Here is a 22,683-nt window from a genome sequence, read left to right as displayed (position 1 = left end):
CCGCTCTAGTTCAGCTATGTCTTTCTTATACACCGGAGACCAGAACTGTACACAGTATTCTAAGTGTGGTCGAACTAGTGACTTGTATAGAGGTAAAATTATGTTCTCCTCATGAGCATCTATGCCTCTTTTAATACATCCCATTATTTTATTTGCCTTTGTAGCAGCTGCCTGACACTGGCCACTGAATATGAGTTTGTCATCCACCCATACACCCAGGTCTTTTTCATTGACGGTTTTGCCCAGAGTTTTAGAATTAAGCACATAGTTATACATCTTATTACTTCTACCCAAGTGCATGACCTTACATTTATCCCCATTAAAGCTCATTTGCCATTTATCAGCCCAAGCTTCTAGTTTACATAAATCATCCTGTAATATAAAATTGTCCTCCCCTGTATTGATTACCCTGCAGAGTTTAGTGTCATCTGCAAATATTGAAATTCTACTCTGAATGCCCCCTACAAGGTCATTAATAAATATGTTAAAAAGAAGAGGGCCCAATACTGACCCCTGTGGTACCCCACTGCTAACCGCAACCCAGTCCGAGTGTGCTCCATTAATAACCACCCTTTGTTTCCTATTCCTGAGCCAGCTCTCAACCCACTTACACATATTTTCCCCTATCCCCATTACTCTCATTTTATGTAACAACCTTTTGTGTGGCACCGTATCAAAAGCTTTGGAAAAGTCCATATACACTACGTCCACTGGGTTCCCTTGGTCCAGTCCGGAACTTACCTCTTCATAGAAACTGATCAAATTAGTCTGACATGATCGGTCCCTAGTAAACCCGTGCTGATACTGGGTCATAAGGTTATTCCTCTTCAGATACTCCAGCATAGCATCCCTTAGAATGCCCTCCAGGATTTTACCCACAGTAGAGGTTAAGCTTACTGGCCTATAATTACCGAGTTCATTTATTGTCCCCTTTTTTGAATATTGGCACCACATTTGCTATACGCCAGTCCTGTGGTACAGACCTTGTTATTATGGAGTCTTTAAAGATTAAAAATAATGGTCTATCAATGACTGTACTTAGTTCCTGCAGTACTCGGGGGTGTATCCCATCCGGGCCCAGAGATTTGTCAATTTTAGTTATTTTTAGACGCCGCTGTACTTCCTGCTGGGTTAAGCAGGTGACACTTAATGGGAAATTTTTATCACTAGTCATTTTGTCTGCCATGGGATTTTCTTTTGTAAATACTGATGAAAAAAAGTCATTTAGCATATTGGTTTTTTCCTCATCCTCATCCACCATTTCCCCCAGATTATTTTTAAGGGGGCCAACACTGTCATTTTTTAGTTTCTTACTATTTATATAGTTAAAGAATATTTTGGGATTATTTTTACTCTCTCTGGCAATGAGTCTCTCTGTCTCAATCTTTGCTGCCTTGATTTGCTTTTTACAGAATTTATTTCATTTTCTATATTTATTTAATGCCTCCTCACTACCTACTTCCTTTAATTCTCTAAATGCTTTCTTTTTGTCCCTTATTGCGCCCCTTACAGCTCTATTTAGCCATATTGGTTTCCTCCTATTTCTAGTATGTTTATTCCCATACGGTATATACTGTGCAGAGGTCCTATCCAGGATGCTAATAAACGTCTCCCATTTTCTTTATGTATTTTTATACAAAATAGAATAAAATACATCTACAATTAGATGAAAAAAAATATATATATACAAAAAATGAATATTTATCAGTGTCTGGTTTTAATTGGTAAATGTACATTGATAAAAAATAAATGTTAAAAAAATTCTTTAGCTCATATAATTTTTTGGCAGTTGGTGTAAAAAAAAATTTTTAGCGACTGAGGGATGTTACTTTGCCTCCTTCCTCGATGGCAATACTGAAATGCAAAGTACTAATAGAATTCTTCAAATTATATGACTAGAGGTTCACAAGTAGGATCATGACTTTTAAAAAGCACTAACCTTAGCATGGAAATTCGGATCCCCACAAGAAATTGGTCTGAAAAGCCTAAGAAGGTCAAAACATCAGTTGGTTTCTCAAACCAAGCAACAAAGCAGTCCTCAGGTGACTCCCGTCTACAAGCATCGACAGGATTACGTTGTGAAGCACATCTTTGAACAACCAGGTTCATTCACAATATGTGGTCCCATATACTGTATATATGTATACTATATATACACAGTACAGACCAAAAGTTTGGACACACCTTCTCATTTAAAGATTTTTCTGTATTTTCATGACTATGAAAATTGTACATTCACACTGAAGGCATCAAAGCTATGAATTAACACATGTGGAATTATATACTTAACAAAAAAGTCTGAAACAACAGAAAATATGTCTTATATTCTAGGTTCTTCAAAGTAGCCACCTTTTGCTTTGATGACTGCTTTGCACACTCTTGGCATTCTCTTGATGAGGTTTAAGAGGTAGTCCAAACTTTTGGTCTGTACTGTACATACAGTAGAGAAAAAAGTACTTGATACACTGCCGATTTTGCAAGTTTTCCCACCTAAAAAGAATGGAAAGGTCTGTGATTTTTATCGTAGGTACACTTCATCTGTGAGATGGAATCTAAAACTAAAAACCAGAAAATCACATTGTATGATTAAATTGCATTTAATTGCATAAATTAAGTATTTGATCACCGACCAACCAGCAATAGTTTTGGCTCTCACAGACCTGTTAGTTTTTCTTTAAGATGCCCTTCTACTCCGCACTCATTACCTATGTATTAATTGCACTTGTTTGAACTTGTTACCTGTATAAAAGACACCTGTCCACACACTCAATTACAGTTCAACCTCTCCACCACGGCAAGACCAAAGAACAGTCTATGGACTTAGAAACACACTACGCCATCATGGATTAAACTCCTGCAGGGCATGCAAGGTTCCCCTGCTCACCAGCACAAGTCAATGCCCGTTTTACGTTTGCCAATGACCATCTGGATGATCTAGAGGAGGCATGGGAGGAGGTCATGTGGTCAGATGAGACCAAAACAGAACTTTTTGATATCAACTCCACTTCCCATGTTTGGAGGAAGAAGGATGAGTACAACCACAAGGACACCGTCCCAACCGTGCAGCATCGTCGGGGATACATCATACTTTGGGAGTGCTTTTCTGCAAAGGGGATAGGTCGAATGTACCTTATTGAAAGGCGGATGGATGGGGTCATGTACCAAGACATTTTTGCCAACAATCTCCTTCCCTCAGTAAGAGCATTGAAGATGGGTCATGGCTGGGTCTTCCAGCATGACAATGACCTGAAACACAGCCAGGGCAACAAAGGAGTGGCTCCTTAAGAAGCATTTCAAGGTCCTGGAGTGGTCTAGCCCAGAGGTGTCAAACTGCATTCCTCGAGGGCCGCCAACAGGTCATGTTTTCAGGATTTCCTTGTATTGCACAGGTGATAATTTAATCACCTGCACAGAATGATTCCAGCACATTGTGGAATGCTAAGGAAATCCTGAAAACATGACCTGTTGGCGGCCCTCGAGGAATGCAGTTTGACACCTCTGGTCTAGCCAGTCTCCACACCTGAACCAATAGAAAATCTTTGGAGGGAGGTAAAACTCAATGTTGCTCAGTGACAGCCCCGGAACCTGAAAGATCTGGAGAAGATCTGTTTGGAGGAGTGGGCCATAATCCCTGCTGCAGAGTGTGCAAGCTTGCTCAAGAGCTACAGGAAACGTCTGACCTCTGTAATTGCAAACAAAGTTTCTATACAAAATATTAAGTTCTCTTTTTCTATTATATCAAATACTTTTTTCACACAATAAAATGCAAATTAATAATGCAAAAATTATATAATGTGATTTTCTGGATTTTTTTTAGTTTCTGTCTCTCACAGTTAAAGTATACATACTATAAAAATTACAGACCTCTCCATTCTTTGTAGGTGGGAAAATTTGCAAAATCAGCTGTGTATCAAATGCTTGTTTTCCCCAGTGATGAGAAAAGGTGACAAGCAGCAGGTACAGGGAGGTTAATTTAAAAACAACAAATTTATTGAAAGGTTATTAAAAAAAAGTACCATAACATTTTAAAAATGCAGGTCCTTGGAATATGCACCAACTGACGCTTTCAACCTATTCGTTCTTAGTCATAATGTGGCATAATGACTAAGAATGCATAGTTCTAAACGCGTCAGTTGTTGCATTACTCAGGGACCAGCTTTTCTTAAATGGCACGTTTTTGATAACTTTTCAATAAATTTGTTGTTTTTATATTAACTTCTCCGTACCTGCTACTGGACACATTTTCTCATCAGTTGTCTTCGTCCTGCTATCTACACCAGCTCTCATGTCCCTGCACTGCCGGAGGATTTGATCCCACGGATGAGCTGAATAACCCTTTTTCTCTATTTTTATTTTCTCCACTGTATATATTTATGTTAACATATGTATACATATACTCATCTATACATCGTTGGCATCCTCAGACATCTAATGCCTGCAACGTCATGAAACCTAATAACTATGACTCATGCGATGTCATGATGTTACCAACCGCAAAGGTGGTGACTTCTAAAATTTGGCTACCATGGAAAAGCCTAAAGCTGATATGTTTGTGCTTTGTTTGTGAAGATAAAACACTAATAAAATGAGCAGAGAAAGGCTAATAAAAGAGAGTTGATTGAGGACAGTTTGTGTGCGGTGCCTGTGCATGGTTGAGTCTGAGAAGTGGAAGCCAGTACAACTTGTTCATCATGAAGCATTTGGTGGGGTACAGATTGGAGCAGACTCCTCACAAGAGAATTTTGTCAGGCTGGAGGCCAGTCTAGCTTGTTCATTAGGGGTCATCATTACACTGGAGGCCAGAGAGGTTTGTTCATCCAGGGGGCATCATCACGCTGGAGGCCAGAAAGGCTTCTTCATTAGGAGTGTTGGCAAGCTGGAGGACAGAGTGGCTTATTCATTAGGAAGTGTTGCCAGGCTTGAGGCCAGGGAGGCTTGTTAATTAGGGGGTCAACATTATACTGGAGACCAGAGAGGTTTTTTCATCAAGGGGCCATCATCATGCTGGAGGCCAGAAAGACTTCTTCATTAGAAAGTGTTGGCAAGCTAGAAGACAGAGGGGCTTATTCATTAGGATGCTTCCCCAGGCTTGAGGCCAAGGAGGCTTGTTACTTAGGGGGTCATCATTAGGCTGGAGGCCATAGTAGCTTGTTATTAAGGGGGCATTGTCAGGCTGGAGGCAAAAGTGGCTTGTTCATTAGGAAGTGTTGGAAAACTGTAGGCCAGAGTGGCTTGTTCATTAGGAAGTGTCGCTAGGGTGGAGGACAGGGTGGCTTCTTCATTAAGGTGTCAACAATCATCAGTCTGGAGGCCAGAGTGGCTTGTTCATTAAGGGGACATGGTCAGGCTGGAGGCCACAGTGGCTTGTTCATACTGAGAAAAAGATGGTTGGTTGGAGGCCAGATTAAGTGACAACGGGTTCTGTGGACTCACTGCATAGTAGGATACCGATACACTTTCAGGAACCCCACAGATGAGAGATGCTGTTTTAGTATAACAGGGTTTGGAGAATGTCACTAGGAAGTAAGCGAGGAATCCTCAATCATGATCTTACAACCTGGACATACAGTATGGTGGCACATTTATAAAAACCATCTTAAAGAAAATCTAATTTTGTTGCCGATATTTAGTGACAGTACAGCTTTCATTTTACAAGAACCATACACAACATAAACTACAGTGTTATTAAATGCTATGGATACAAACACATTTTCAATTAGACAGTATCATAAATTTCCCCCACTGTGTATATGCTTTATATAAAAGTATGATTACTCAAAAAATATTTAAACACTTAAAGGGGTTGTATTTAAGACATAATTTTGTGGCACCTACTGATATATAAGTATTACATATTTAGTAGAAAAAAAACCAAAATGAGCATGTACCCTGTAGTAAGTAAATAATAATAGTAAATGTAAATAACATAGGGTACTTAATTAACACTATTTTGATCAAAAAAAGGTAAAAGATATCCCAACGCGACAAGGTATACCCAATCAGGATGGTTCTATCCTGCCTCTAGCATTAAAACCTTATCTTGTCTCAGCCCACCTCCATGTAGATAAGGGAAAAGCAGGACCCAGACCCAAGTGTTCAGACACCTGCCCATGGGAAGCTATACAGATGAAACGCATAGCTCAGAAGGGGGGCAATGCTCCTGCTTGTACAAAGTACAAGAAACTACAGCAAAACCAAAGAAATGAGCCGGAGCATAAGTTGGCATACGTGCAATGTATAAAAACATGTCCAAACTGTGGCCATTTCACAGACAAAACCCAAGAAAGAAAATGAGCATATACCCTGTAGTACTGTAAGTAAATAGTTATAATATATGTAAATAACATAGGGTACTTAATTAACACTATTTTGATCAAGAAAGCGTAAAAGCAATCCCATCGCGACAACGTGTACCCAATCGAAGCCATCCTATCCTGTCTCTAGTACTAGAACCTTACTCTGTGTTAGATGACCTCCATTGGGTACCCTTTGTTGCAGTGGGATGGCTTTTTTCGCTTGTTTGGGTGGTTTGTATATAAAATGGCCACAGTTTCATTATGCTCTTATACACTGCACATACAGTATACCAACTTATGCTCTGGCTCATTTCTTTGGTTTCACCTTTATCACAATCTACACAGCTCTAATGTTCTCAAAATGGCCGCTGATAGAGGAACTTGTGACCAGACCTGTCCATCAGCTTCCTCCAATTAAAAACAGCTTTCTCATGCACAGTATTTTTCAACTGGAGAAGGCAAAGGAGATTGATAATTGTCAACAAATTGATGTCCCCAACACATGTTGTAAAATATAAAGTCGACAACTCCTGTAAATGTACTTGATAGACTACAGTTATATAACCCTTCAGAATGTAGGATGAGCCCATTCTGAGGACCACAGTAAGTTCCTTTCTGGGAAACAATCTAGTAGAAACCTTGTATGATTTATTTTTGACAAGACAAATAATACAAGACAATCAGAAATCAATATCACATTATACATAATGTACTTAGACAATAAAAGCAATAAAAAGCCCACAAATACCCTTTGTCCTGAAGCTTCCTTCTTTTAATTAAAAAAAACAAAGTTTTGTGAAGAGTTTAGAAATACGGAGACTGTTGTGTAACAAGTCACAATGAAGCAACACACTGAGAATCAAAAGATTTTTTGTAAAAGACTGCCATAACATAAATAGTCAAGATGATGGTTGATCTTGAAGCTACCTGTGTTACACGAGCTCATATTTTGTCCAATTTTGAGGGCTGGGATGGAATGTACATTGGGTTGTTATACGCATCAAATGTTCAGTTGTAGGAACCTGCTTAGAGAATATGTCCCATTTTCCCACTAATATACAGTGAGGGCCAACTAGATTAGAGTGCATACTCCTGACTTTCCCTCGCTGCCACTTATGTATCTCCCAGAGCTTTCCCTGTTGGGGTCATTAAGCTCATCAAATAGTCCAGTGTCAATTATTTCCTGCTGCCAGCTAATTGGTATTGCACCAGTAGAAAATCTCTTGAAGAATTTGGCATCTTTCTCATCAAATTCAATCCCTCTGATCTCAGAGAAATCAGCTATATCTGCAATGTCCTTGGCATAGACCACAGATGGGTCTGGTACAAACGGCGGATCCACCATTCCGGCCTCCAGCCTTTGGAAGTTTATCGATTTAAAGAAGTTATGTTTTCTTGGGTCATCATCATTGCTTCTGCAAGAGATTACATAAAACATCAGTGTAAAAGATAGATTACAATGGCAGGAAAACAGCTTGGGAAAAAATTATGTCTATGGCATAATCACCATGTTTGTATACACATTCTCCATGTATGTGAATGTTAACCTCAATGGAGGTTAGATTGGTATAGATGGTGCTACAGGACAGTTCTCAGAGTTTCTGAATTTCCTTGTATATTACACATATTACACATATGTTACAATTATATGTTTTATTGGTTGTATGGCTTTTTGAGTATTAATCACAGGTTCTCATTGGGATTGAGATCTAGGGAATTTCCTGACTATTGACCCAAAATTTGAATGTTTGGATCACCAAGCCATTTAGTTATCACTGTTACCTTGTGACATGTTCTACATCACACTGGAAAATGTTCATCACCAAACTTCTCCTGGATCAAAGGGACAATTTGTTCCTGGAGGATGTTTAGATCCCATTCTATATTCATGACAATGTTCTTAGGCAAAATTGTGAGTGAGCCCGCTTCCTAGAATGAAAATCCAGGGAGCCCTCTCCTTTTCTTCTCCAGACAATCATCTTCTAGAAAACATCAAGGGCAGGCTTATAGGAAGTACACGTGTTGGACTGCCAAGGACTGGAGTAAAGTTATTACATCTAATGAAGCTTCCTTCATACTGTTTGGACAATCATTTTTCCAGATGTCCCAGAGAAGAAAAGGTCAACAATGTCATGAGGTCTGTGTCTGTTAAGTATCCTAAGACCATTCTTGAGTGAAGCTGATTTTCATACAAGGTAGTGGAGTCACTCACTATTTTGCCTAAGAATAATATTATGAATAAAGATGGAACCCAAACATCCTCTAAAAGAAACTTCTCCCAACGATCTAAGAGCAGTTTAGTGATGAACGATGCTCTTTCTAGCATTATAGAGACCATGTCACGAGGCAAAAGTGATAACTACAAGTAAGTGGCTTGGTGAACAAAACATTGCTATTTTGGTTACATTGTCAGGAAAATTCAGAAATCTTGATCACTGAGAACCTGTGGTCAATCTTTAAGTGGTGGGCAAACTAAAAAACAGAAATAATGATACACTCTTATGCACTTATTAGCAATCATTACTTGGTCCAGAAGCTGATATCCAGATGTCAGGGCAAATTGCAGAACTATTGAATTGAAAAACAAGGGTCAACATCAACACATGAAATATTGAGTCTTACCATAAACTTGATGTATTTGTCAATAAAAGTATAAAAAATTATTAAATGCTTATAACTGCACTTCAGTAACCATAGAAACATTGGAATAAAATACATAAAACACTGAAACAGCAAACTGTGTGAAAACCAAAATTTCTGTCAGTCTCAAAATATTTGTTCAGGACTATAGTATTGCAGCTTAGACCCCATTCAGTACAATTAAGCAGTGCTGCCACACCAGGCATCATCTATTTGTTTTTTTCAGTTCTGGACAACTCCTTTTTTTTTTTTTTTTTTTAAAGAAAAGCAAATTAACCTCACATTAGCATAAATTCTCAAGCTAGCGTTGACGTATTGAATGCTAGCAACAAATTTATTTACATTTTTCCAGAACATTTAATTTTTTGAATATAACCAAAAACTATACTGAGAGCTTTTCCAGCATAGTGGAGAGGCTACCGTAAGACATGTTATCACTTACATAGGATCGTAGAAATTATTTCTGAAGAGTTGTATACATAAATGCATTCTGGGCATTATTCCAGGTCTACTGATTTTGGACTATTGATCTGAGTCCAGGTGGGTTTGAAATCCTTGTTCTCATTACAGCATATACGGATGTTTGGAAAGATTACACTGTTAGGTAGACTCATGGTACAGAGATAACACTGAAGCAATAAGGCCGTTATGAGTGAAACTTTACTTACAAAGACATTCAACTAAGACTCTGTTCACACTTGCTTCGTGGCATCTGTTTCTAATGCAGAACCTGTCTTCTGTCGCCAACAACACCTGACAGGCCACGTTTTTAGATCTCAGATTAACGTTATCTATATAAATTGTCTGTAATATTGATCTCATTTATACCTTTATTGTATAAGGCCATGTATCCGTTTAGTAGAAGCCTATCATCAAATTCTTATGCAAAGTGCAGGGGCTTGAACTTATACTTGCAGCTCTCCGGCCGCCCTCTTTATCTACCTATCGCCGGCCTGCTGTCAGTGATTGACAGGTCCTTCTTCTCGGCAACCTATTGCCCCGCCTGAGATCTCAGGCGAGCCCCAACATTCCTGGCGGCAGCACATGTAGAGTAAGGTCCTGATGATATTTGAGAGTTAGACTATCCATCTGCGCATGCGCCGCCTGGTAATGACAGCGTTTGCACAAGATCTTGAGCAGGGGAGCAAGTCATACATTGGAGCAACCTGTCAGTCATTGACAGGGGATTGCAGCTGGTGGGAAGACAGAGAGACCGGAGAGCTGTAAGTGCAAGGACATGCCCCCTGCACTTGTGGTTCATCTACATACAAATTTGATGATGGATTTCTATTAAACAGAGGCCTGGAGTTATAAAGCAAAGGTATGGATGAAATCAACATTACAGAGAATTTACATAAATGATGTTAGTTTGGGATCTGAAAATGAGCTGACAGATTCTGTTTAAGGGGTTGTCTCTTCTTAAATAGATAAAATTGCAATGTGCTTGTAAAAACAATCAACTTTGCAATTTATCGCTTATTAACAATCCAAGAGTAGAAGATTGAGACGGAGAGACTCATTGCCAGAGAGAGTAAAAATAATCCCAAAATATTCTTTAACTATATAAATAGTAAGAAACTAAAAAATGATAGTGTTGGCCCCCTTAAAAATAGTCTGGGTGAAATGGTGGATGAGGATGAGGAAAAAGCCAATATGCTAAATGACTTTTTTTCATCAGTATTTACAAAAGAAAATCCCATGGCAGCCAATATGACTAGTGATAAAAATTCCCCATTAAATGTCACCTGCTTAACCCAGCAGGAAGTACAGCGGCGTCTAAAAATCACTAAAATTGACAAATCTCCGGGCCCGGATGGGATACACCCCCGAGTACTGCAGGAATTAAGTACAGTCATTGATAGACCATTATTTTTAATCTTTAAAGAGTCCATAATAACAGGGTCTGTACCACAGGACTGGCGTATAGCAAATGTGGTGCCAATATTCAAAAAAGGGGCAAAAACTGAACTCGGTAATTATAGGCCAGTAAGTTTAACCTCTACTGTGGGTAAAATCCTGGAGGGCATTCTAAGGGATGCTATACTGGAGTATCTGAAGAGGAATAACCTCATGACCCAGTATCAGCACGGGTTTACTAGGGACCGATCATGTCAGACTAATTTGATCAGTTTCTATGAAGAGGTAAGTTCCGGACTGGACCAAGGGAACCCAGTGGACGTAGTGTATATGGACTTTTCCAAAGCTTTTGATACGGTACCACACAAAAGGTTGTTACATAAAATGAGAGTAATGGGGATAGGGGAAAATATGTGTAAGTGGGTTGAGAGCTGGCTCAGGGATAGGAGACAAATGGTGGTTATTAATGGAGCACACTCGGACTGGGTCGCGGTTAGCAGTGGGGTACCACAGGGGTCAGTATTGGGCCCTCTTCTTTTTAACATATTTATTAATGACCTTGTAGGGGGCATTCAGAGTAGAATTTCAATATTTGCAGATGACACTAAACTCTGCAGGGTAATCAATACAGGGGAGGACAATTTTATATTACAGGATGATTTATGTAAACTAGAAGCTTGGGCTGATAAATGGCAAATGAGCTTTAATGGGGATAAATGTAAGGTCATGCACTTGGGTAGAAGTAATAAGATGTATAACTATGTGCTTAATTCTAAAACTCTGGGCAAAACCATCAATGAAAAAGACCTGGGTGTATGGGTGGATGACAGACTCATATTCAGTGGCCAGTGTCAGGCAGCTGCTACAAAGGCAAATAAAATAATGGGATGTATTAAAAGAGGCATAGATGCTCATGAGGAGAACATAATTTTACCTCTATACAAGTCACTAGTGCGACCACACTTAGAATACTGTGCACAGTTCTGGTCTCCGGTGTATAAGAAAGACATAGCTGAACTGGAGCGGGTGCAGAGAAGAGCGACCAAGGTTATTAGAGGACTGGGGGGTCTGCAATACCAAGATAGGTTATTATACTTGGGGCTATTTAGTTTGGAAAAACGAAGACTAAGGGGTGATCTTATTTTAATGTATAAATATATGAGGGGACAGTACAAAGACCTTTCTGATGATCTTTTTAATCATAGACCTGAGACAGGGACAAGGGGGCATCCTCTACGTCTGGAGGAAAGAAGGTTTAAGCATAATAACAGATGCGGATTCTTTACTGTAAGAGCAGTGAGACTATGGAACTCTCTGCCGTATGATGTTGTAATGAGTGATTCATTAATTAAATTTAAGAGGGGACTGGATGCCTTTCTGGAAAAGTATAATATTACAGGGTATATACACTAGATTCCTTGATAAGGCGTTGATCCAGGGAACTAGTCTGATTGCCGTATGTGGAGTCGGGAAGGAATTTTTTTCCCCATGATGGAGCTTACTCTTACTACATGGGTTTTTTTTGCCTTCCTCTGGATCAACATGTTAGGGCATGTTAGGTTAGGCTATGGGTTGAACTAGATGGACTTAAAGTCTTCCTTCAACCTCAATAACTATGTAACTATGTAAGAGAATGGGGAGAATTATTCATTTCATAGTTTACTGCTCATTGCCTAGATTACCAGCCACCTCTGCAGTCTGAGATCCTTCTCCTAGGAAAAGAGTGCAGCACTTGCAAGCTCTTTGCTACATGGCTTGTCAGCGCTGCTCGGAGGCTGGGCTATTGCTTAATCTGACCATCTTTAGTGCCACTGTGCCCTTCTAACGTTGCAGATTTGCTTCTGTGCTCGAAGGATAGGAGAGCGCGCAGGTCCGAATTATCAATCATCTGGAACACGCTGCTCACTGGTAAGCAGAAGGATAGGATTCTGGGGAGCCGTGTGTGCCTGAAGATAGAAGATTCAACAACCTCTTTAAAAAGGTACCCCGTAAGTTATCATCTGGATGTCTATCATTTCCATGGGATAAATTGTTCTGTAACGCAGATGTGAAAGTAGATGCAAAAAGATTTGATTGGAAGCTGGAGAGTCTGAAGGAATTGTCAGCTATGACAGTCCTGCAGAGAATATTATTCTCTCAATGAAAAAATATATTTGATGTAAGGATCTAGATGAAATAGTAGGATTGATGCATTTTAGGTCTAAATAAGTTTGCAGGAAAAGTATCTATAACTTCATATTAAAAAGAGGCCATCACTTCTTCAAACTTGTCTGTATGAAGTACTTGGTTTCCTGGTAAAACAACAATTCTGGATCTTTGTTTCTCAAAACTCTGCCTTGAGCTGTTCCTCTGTTATTCCTGCTGGAGATGCATGAATTAAATTAACATCAGGAAATTATAATTTCTATTGTTAAGGGGAACCTGTCACAAAAAAACCCTGCTATTAATGTGTAGATATGGGGTTAATCTGCAGGTTAAAGGGAACCTGTCACCCCAAAAATCGAAGGTGAGCTAAGCCCACCAGCATCAGGGGCTTATCTACAGCATTCTGTAATGCTGTAGATAAGCCCCCGCTGTATCCTAATAGATGAGAAAAAGAGGTTAGATTATACTCACCCAGGGGCGATCCCAGTACGATGGGCGTCACGGTCCAGTCTGGGGCCTCCCATCTTCTTACGATGATGTCCTCTTCTTGTCTTCACGCTGCGGCTCCGGCGCAGGCATACTCTGTCTTCCCTGTTGAGGGCAAAGTACTGCAGTGCGCAGGTGGCGGGAAAGGTCAGAGAGGCCCAGCGCCTGCGCACTGCAGTACTTTGCTCTGCTCTCAACAGGGCAGACAAAGTACGCCTGCACCGGAGCTGCAGCGTGAAGATGAAGAGGACTTCATCTGATGAAGATGGGAGGCCCTGGACCGGACAGCGGCACCCATCGGAACAGACCACAGCGGGACCGCCCCTGGGTGAGTATAATATAACCTCTTTTTCTCATCTTTTAGATCTTCCAGAATGCTGTGGATAAGCCCTTGATGCTGGTGGGCTTAGCTCACCATCGATTTTAGGGGTGACAAATTCCCTTTAATAACGTTAAAATGCTGCCCGGCGCCTGTACATAGCCCAATGCTGCGGGGAGAAAATGAACTTTATTCTCTCCAGCAGCAATCCCATGTCAGTCACAGGTGCAGTGCCGATTCAGGCACCACGCTGACAATACAGCACGGTGGCTGTAACCATACCCCCGGCCTGACTGACGGCTGAGCCCCAATGCAGAGTGTCAGTCAAAGTTGGAGGCGCGGAGCGGTGACCGAACCAGCGCCGGGCCACCCCGTGACTGAAACCTCGCCCCTTGGGCCCTGACTGATGCTGGCTCTGCATTGGGGCTCAGCTGTCAGTCAGGCCGGGGTTGCAGTTTCAGTTATGGGGGTGGTGCCGGCGCTGGTTCAGTCACTGCTCTAAGTATACAGAGTGGAAGCTATAGGCCCTGACTGACACTCCCTCTGCATTGGGGCTCAGCTGTCAGTGAGGCCGGGGGCGCGGTTACATCAGAGCGGTAACTGAACTGGCACCTCTCCGTGACTGAAATAGAAATGCTGCTGGGGAGAATAAAGTTAATTTTCTCCCCGCAGCGTTAGGTTAAGTGTAGGCGCCGGCCAGCAATATAATGGTATTAACCTGCAGATTAACCCCATATCTGCAGGTTAATAATGTTTTTTCTGGTGACAGGTTCCCTTTAATGAAACGTGTCCCTAGACTTCAGGGCTGACAGTGGGTCACCATATATGATTACAGATGGCGACAACCCAGATGTCAATTTATTCATATATTTCCAGGAGAAATAATATCAGAACTCCACAATGCAGTGTTCTGATAAAAGATGCCCCAGAATTGTTATTTTTATAGAGAACAGAGTCACTAGAGGTTATGGGTCCTCCTTAACCCTTTCACCCCTAACTCTGTTTTCACCTTCTTGGCCAGGCCAAATTTTACAATTCTGACCAGTGTCACTTTATGAGGTACTTCATGATAGTGGTAAAATTTGTTCAATAGGTCTTGCGTTTGTTTGTAAAAATATTGGAAATTTGGAGAAAATGTTGAAAATTTCACAATTTTCAAACTCTGAGCTCTTATGCCCTTATACCAGAGAGTTGTGTTACACAAAATAGTTAATAAATAACATTTATCACGTCAACTTTAGATCTGCATAATTATTATTTTTTTACTTTTGTTAGGAAGTTAGCAGGGTTAAAATATGATCAGCAATTTCTCATTTTTGCAACAAAATTTGCAAAACCATTTTTTAGGGACCACATCACATTTGAAAAGACTTTGGAGGGCCTAAATGACAGAAAACAAAGTCAGTAACAGGGGGATTCTTTAGGAGCGCTGGAAAGGTAGCCCCAGCGAAGGGAGGGCGCACAGTGCCCCCGCAGCTCCAGCCGAACACCTCCGAAAGAGGACAGAAACAGGAAAAGGGTAAAACTCGGTCAAAGGAGCGCCGAAAGGAAACTCACCAGAATGGGGTTAAGCCACAATGCGTTTCAGCGTATGTCCACCTGATGAAGACGGTACTTCCGTTGAAACGCGTTGCGGCTTAACCCCATTCCGGTGTCAGAGTTTCCTTTTGGCGCTCCTTTGACCAAGTTTTACCCTTTTCCTATATGACAGAAAACACCCAAACGTGACCCCATTCTAAAAACTGCACCCCACAAAGTCCTCAAAACCATATTCAAGAAGTTTTTCAACCCCTCAGGTGCTTCACAGGAATTAATGACAAGTGTAAGGAAAAAATGAAGTCTACTTTTTTTCACAAAAGTTTTACTTAAGCCCCAAACTTTTTATTTTCACGAGGGTAACAGGAGAAAATGCACTGTGCAATTTGTTGTACAAATCCTTCTGAGTACGACTTTTTGAAAGCAAAATTTGCTGGCGACATTAGAGGACACATTTGGAGAGCCCCGGATGTGCTCAAACAGTGGAAAACCCCCACAAGTGACCCCAGGGGGAACTAGATCTTTCAAGGAATGTATCTAGATGTTTGATGACCACTTTGAATCCCCAGGTGCTTCACAGAAGTTTCTAATGTAAAGTCGTGAAAATAATAAATCATATTTCTCTCTTTTAGCCCCAAATTTTCCATTTCTACAAGAGTAACAATTTTTTTTAACTGTTTTTATTATTTTAACATGAAAGAACATATTATTTGTCAAGATACAGCTTAAAGTTGATTCCGCAACAACAGCTGCCAACCCTCCCTTCCTCCCCCCCTGCGTGTGCCAACATTTAAATAATAACCTTAAATTGGTGCATTTCCACCAATGCTTTGTAGTAAGTACCAATGTGTTCTCAAACTGCTCTTTGAGTCTGTTCTTAGAGTTCATGTCCAGAGAGGGAATATAGAATGAGCATCTAGTAAAGAATTTCTCCGTCAGTTTTTCTTTGTTGGTCAAAGTCTCCAGCCAGTCCATTTTAAACAGGAAATTAATTTTTGTTAATATCAATGATTTCGATGGAACATTCGAATTTAACCACTGATACAAAATACTTTTCCTGACCGCTGAGGCCCAAATCACCAACATGGCCTTTACATGTTTACGTAACGCTCTCTGGGTATTTTCCAGGACATTGAAAATTGCCCACTGTGGGGTAAGAGGAAATTTGACCCCACTTAATTGTTGCAGTTCAGAGTGGATATCATGCCATAACTTTTGAATCTTATTACAACTCCACATATGATGAAAAATGTCAGTATTGTGTAAACCACACTTTGTACATGAATAAGAGTTTGTGGAAGACATTTTGAACTGGATAAAAGGGGTGATATAAGCCCTATGCAAAAGCAGTAAAGCCATATCAGTATAGCTGCTATAAGGAATAACCTTTCTTTGTGCCATAGTAGCTTCCAAAAGGTCCTGAAGCTCTAATCCCCCAATATCTTTTGACCATCTCGCCTGTGTTTTTAGCATCCCAAGACCATTCTCTATGCAGGACAAAATATATGGTACTAGTTGACAAAAGCTGGGATCTGCCTGTTCTAAGGAGTATATCCAATCTATCACCCATACCCATTCCCAGTTTATTATTTACATATTTGAGGGCTAGACTGCGTGCTTGCAGAAACAGGAACGGTCTTCCTCCAAACAAAGGAAAACGCAGTGCCGCTTCATCAAAAGTGATCATAGAAAAACACTGATCTAAGAGATCTATCACTGAGACACATTTCTGCTGCGCCAAATTCCTATAGATCTTAGGAGGATTACCTTTTAAAAATAGCGGGTTGTCTAGAAAAGGCTGGAAGGGTGATAATCCACCCCTTAAATTGCACAATTTCCTTTCTCGTCTCCAAGACAAAATAGTTTGCCATAGTATCGGATATTCTTTAATATCTCTGGGAAGCTACTCATTAGTCAACTGTACCAAGGCCATTAAAGATATATGGGGATAGATCTGCCTCTCTAAGTGAACATTAGCAAAGTGGGATGACCGTCGTAACCATAACATTTCTAAAGTTTGCCGCTATGTTGCATCGGCCAATGTCAGGGAAAATAATACCTTCCTCCGATCTTGGCAGTTGTAGTTTGCATAGCCCTATGCGTGACTGACCTCTAATTCCCCAAATAAACTGTCGAAAGATCTCATTCAATAGATTTATGTCCGATTGGTATTTAAAAAAGCAGTAAAGGTTGAAATAGATATAATAGTTTCGGGAAAACTATCATTTTAAGTTGATGGCACCTCCCTGAGAAGGACAAAGTAAAGTACCTCCATGAACTAAGGAGATTAGTCACTTTAGGAATAATGGGTCTATAATTAAGACTATATAAGATATGTGGATCTGTGGGAAGCCGAATGTCCAATAGATTCCCCTCTCCATTGGAATGGAAATAAGCCCCCAGACATTCTGCCCGATCTAAATATTGCCAAGGCTTCTGATTTGTTGTAATTCATTTTAAATCCAGTGAAGGTTCCAAAATTTTCAATTGTCGATATTATGACTGCTATAGCTTGTGCCGGGTTTGCAATAAATAACAGAATATCATCGGCAAAAGCTAATAGTTTAGTCTCAACACTCCCCGAACGTATCCCCTGAACATCAGACAAGTATTGATGCGTTCTTAGTAGAGGGTCTAACACCAAATTAAATAGTAATGGAGATAGCGGGCATCCCTGCCTTGTACCCCTTTGAATATTAAAAGATAGAGAATTATTTATAAAGAGTCTAGTTGTGGGATCTCTGTAGATCAATCTAATAGTAGTGCAGAACCATGACCTAAACCCTCTAATTTCTAACAACTTATGTAAATAGTTCCAGGAGACCCTGTCAAAGGCCTTGTCTGCGTCAAGACCTACTACTATGTTTTACCATCATTGTCTACTACAAGATATGATGCTAATCGCCGTTCTTATGTTGTAAGTTATTGATTTCCCATGTATAAACCCCATCTGACGTGGTGAGATTAGTTCAGGAATGATCTGCTGAATCCTAGTTGCTAATATTTTTGTAAGGAACTGAAAATCTGCATTGAGTAATGAAATTGGACGATAGCCCTCCACCTTTATCGATCTTTCCCAGGCTTCGGAAGCATAATGATACAGGCCTCATTAAATCTAGCTGGAATGTAACCCTTCTCCATTATTCCATTAAAGCGAACCTGTCACCCCCAAAATCGATGGTGAGGTAAGCTCACCTGTCATGATTCTCAATGGCGAGAGAACATAGCCCAGCATATATGAGAACTAGCTCTTGGAAGATGGAAACTATACTGACCATGAACTAAACCTGCCGCACAACTAGAAGTGGCCGGGTAGCATGCCTACGTTTTTTTATCCCTAGATGCCCAGCGCCAGCCGGAGAACTACCTAATCCTAGCAGAGGAAAAGACAGTCCTGGCTCACCTCTAGAGAAATTTTCCCAAAAGGCAGACAGAGGCCCCCACATATATTGGCGGTGATTTGAGATGAAATGACAAACGTAGTATGAAAATAGGTTTAGCAAAATCGAGGTCCGCTTACTAGATAGCAGGAAGACAGAAAGGGCACTTTCATGGTCAGCAGAAAACCCTATCAAAACACCATCCAGAAATTACTTTAAGACTCTAGCATTAACTCATAACACCAGAGTGGCAATTTCCGATCACTAGAGCTTTCCAGACACAGTAACGAAACAGCAGCTGTGAACAGGAACAAAATGCAAAAACACACAAGGACAAAAGTCCAACTTAGCTGGGAGTTGTCTAGTAGCAGGAACATGCACAGAAAGGCTTCTGATTACATTGTTGACCGGCAAGAAACTGACAGAGGAGCAAGGTTATATAGCGACTCCCACATGCTGATAGGAGCAGGTGAACAGAGGGGATGATGCACACAAGTTCAATTCCACAAGTGGCCACCGGGGGAGCCCAGAATCCAATTTCACAACAGTACCCCCCCCTCAAGGAGGGGGCACCGAACCCTCACCAGAACCACCAGGGCGATCAGGATGAGCCCTATGAAAGGCACGGACAAGATCGGAGGCATGAACATCAGAGGCAGTGACCCAAGAATTATCCTCCTGACCGTATCCCTTCCATTTGACCAGATACTGGAGTTTCCGTCTGGAAACACGAGAGTCTAAGATCTTTTCCACAACGTACTCCAACTCACCCTCAACCAACACCGGAGCAGGAGGCTCAACGGAAGGCACAACCGGTACCTCATACCTGCGCAACAATGACCGATGAAAAACATTATGAATCGAAAAGGATGCAGGGAGGTCCAAACGGAAGGACACAGGGTTAAGAATCTCCAATATCTTGTATGGGCCGATGAACTGAGGCTTAAACTTAGGAGAAGAAACCCTCATAGGGACAAAACGAGAAGACAACCACACCAAGTCCCCAACACAAAGCCGAGGACCAACACGACGACGGCGGTTGGCAAAAAGCTGAGTCTTCTCCTGGGACAACTTCAAATTGTCCACCACCTGCCCCCAAATCTGATGCAACCTCTCCACCACGGCATCCACTCCAGGACAATCCGAAGATTCCACTTGACCGGAGGAAAATCGAGGATGAAACCCCGAATTACAGAAAAACGGGGACACCAAGGTGGCAGAGCTGGCCCGATTATTGAGGGCGAACTCCGCCAAAGGCAAAAAAGCAACCCAATCATCCTGATCCGCAGACACAAAACACCTCAAATATGTCTCCAAGGTCTGATTAGTCCGCTCGGTCTGGCCATTAGTCTGAGGATGGAAAGCAGACGAAAAAGACAAATCTATGCCCATCCTAGCACAGAATGCCCGCCAAAATCTAGACACGAATTGGGTCCCTCTGTCAGAAACGATATTCTCAGGAATACCATGCAAACGAACAACATTTTGAAAAAACAGAGGAACCAACTCGGAAGAAGAAGGCAACTTAGGCAAGGGAACCAGATGGACCATCTTAGAGAAACGGTCACACACCACCCAGATGACAGACATCTTCTGAGAAATAGGCAGATCCGAAATAAAATCCATCGAGATGTGCGTCCAAGGCCTCTTCGGGATAGGCAAGGGTAACAACAATCCACTAGCCCGAGAACAACAAGGCTTGGCCCGAGCACAAACGTCACAAGACTGCACAAAGCCTCGCACATCTCGTGACAGGGAAGGCCACCAGAAGGACCTTGCCACCAAATCCCTGGTACCAAAGATTCCAGGATGACCTGCCAACGCAGAAGAATGAACCTCAGAGATGACTCTACTGGTCCAATCATCAGGAACAAACAGTCTACCAGGTGGGCAACGATCAGGTCTATCCGCCTGAAACTCCTGCAAGGCCCGCCGCAGGTCTGGAGAAACGGCAGACAATATCACTCCATCTTTAAGGATACCTGTGGGCTCAGAATTACCAGGGGAGTCAGGCTCAAAACTCCTAGAAAGGGCATCCGCCTTAACATTCTTAGAACCCGGTAGGTACGACACCACAAAATTAAACCGAGAGAAAAACAACGACCAGCGCGCCTGTCTAGGATTCAGGCGCCTGGCAGACTCAAGGTAAATTAAATTTTTGTGGTCAGTCAATACCACCACCTGATGTCTGGCCCCCTCAAGCCAGTGACGCCACTCCTCAAAAGCCCACTTCATGGCCAAAAGCTCCCGATTCCCAATATCATAATTCCGCTCGGCGGGCGAAAATTTACGGGAAAAAAAAGCACAAGGTCTCATCACGGAGCAGTCGGAACTTCTCTGCGACAACACCGCCCCAGCTCCGATTTCAGAAGCGTCGACCTCAACCTGAAAAGGAAGAGCAACATCAGGCTGACGCAACACTGGGGCGGAAGAAAAGCGGCGCTTGAGCTCCCGAAAGGCCTCCACAGCATCAGGGGACCAATCAGCAACATCAGCACCCTTCTTAGTCAAATCAGTCAATGGTTTCACAACATCAGAAAAACCAGCAATAAATCGACGATAAAAGTTAGCAAAGCCCAAAAATTTCTGAAGACTCTTAAGAGAAGAGGGTTGCGTCCAATCACCAATAGCCTGAACCTTGACAGGATCCATCTCGATGGAAGAGGGGGAAAAAATGTATCCCAAGAAGGAAATCTTTTGAACCCCAAAAACACACTTAGAACCCTTCACACACAAGGAATTAGACCGCAAAACCTGAAAAACCCTCCTGACCTGCTGGACATGAGAGTCCCAGTCATCCGAAAAAATCAGAATATCATCCAGATACACAATCATAAATTTATCCAAATAATCGCGGAAAATGTCATGCATAAAGGACTGGAAGACTGAAGGGGCATTTGAAAGACCAAAAGGCATCACCAAATACTCAAAATGGCCCTCGGGCGTATTAAATGCGGTTTTCCACTCATCCCCCTGCTTGATTCGCACCAAATTATACGCCCCACGGAGATCAATCTTAGAGAACCACTTGGCCCCCTTTATACGAGCAAACAAATCAGTAAGCAGTGGTAACGGATATTGATATTTAACCGTGATTTTATTCAAAAGTCGATAATCAATACACGGCCTCAAAGAGCCGTCTTTCTTAGACACAAAGAAAAAACCGGCTCCTAAGGGAGATGACGAAGGACGAATATGTCCCTTTTCCAAGGACTCCTTTATATATTCTCGCATAGCAGCGTGTTCAGGCACAGACAGATTAAATAAACGACCCTTAGGGTATTTACTACCCGGGATCAAGTCTATGGCACAATCGCACTCCCGGTGCGGAGGTAGTGAACCAACCTTGGGTTCTTCAAAAACGTCATGAAAGTCAGACAAGAATTCAGGAATCTCAGAGGGAATAGATGATGAAATGGAAACCAAAGGTACGTCCCCATGCGTCCCCTTACATCCCCAGCTTAACACAGACATAGCTTTCCAGTCGAGGACTGGGTTATGAGATTGCAGCCATGGCAATCCCAGCACCAAAACATCATGTAGATTATACAGCACCAGAAAGCGAATAACCTCCTGGTGATCCGGATTAACATGCATAGTCACTTGTGTCCAGTATTGTGGTTTATTACTAGCCAATGGGGTGGAGTCAATCCCTTTCAGAGGTATCGGAGCCTCCAATGGCTCCAAATCATACCCACAGCGTTTGGCAAAGGACCAATCCATAAGACTCAAAGCAGCGCCAGAGTCGACATAGGCGTTTTCTCAGTAGACACCGCCAAATGGTGCACAGGTTTGCGCTCCCGCAGACGCCTATCGATCTGAATAGCCATCGTCATGGACTCATTCAGACTCGCAGGAACAGGGAACCCCACCATAACATCCTTAATGGCATCAGAGAGACCTTCTCTGAAAATCGCCGCCAGGGCGCACTCATTCCACTGAGTAAGCACAGACCATTTGCGGAATTTTTGGCAGTATATTTCAGCTTCATCTTGCCCCTGAGACAAGGACATCAAGGCCTTTT

The 22,683-nt window shown here is 41.7% G+C and overlaps 1 protein-coding gene across 1 annotated transcript in view; it reads right to left on the bottom strand.

The window, feature by feature from the left end:
• Positions 1–6,880: 6,880 nt before the first annotated feature.
• GRK7 (G protein-coupled receptor kinase 7) overlaps positions 6,881–22,683 on the bottom strand; it is a 55,604-nt gene continuing 39,801 nt past the window's right edge. The window contains exon 4 of the mRNA XM_077291207.1: positions 6,881–7,711. Coding sequence (XP_077147322.1) covers positions 7,369–7,711 — 343 coding nt within the window. The 3' untranslated portion in view covers positions 6,881–7,368. The remainder of the gene's footprint in view (positions 7,712–22,683) is intronic.

The sequence above is a fragment of the Ranitomeya variabilis genome, chromosome 2 (assembly GCF_051348905.1).
Source record: "Ranitomeya variabilis isolate aRanVar5 chromosome 2, aRanVar5.hap1, whole genome shotgun sequence".
In the NCBI taxonomy this organism is placed as follows: domain Eukaryota; kingdom Metazoa; phylum Chordata; class Amphibia; order Anura; family Dendrobatidae; genus Ranitomeya; species Ranitomeya variabilis.
The sequence above is the reverse complement of the archived record's forward strand: the minus strand, read 5'-3'. Positions and strand labels throughout refer to the sequence as shown.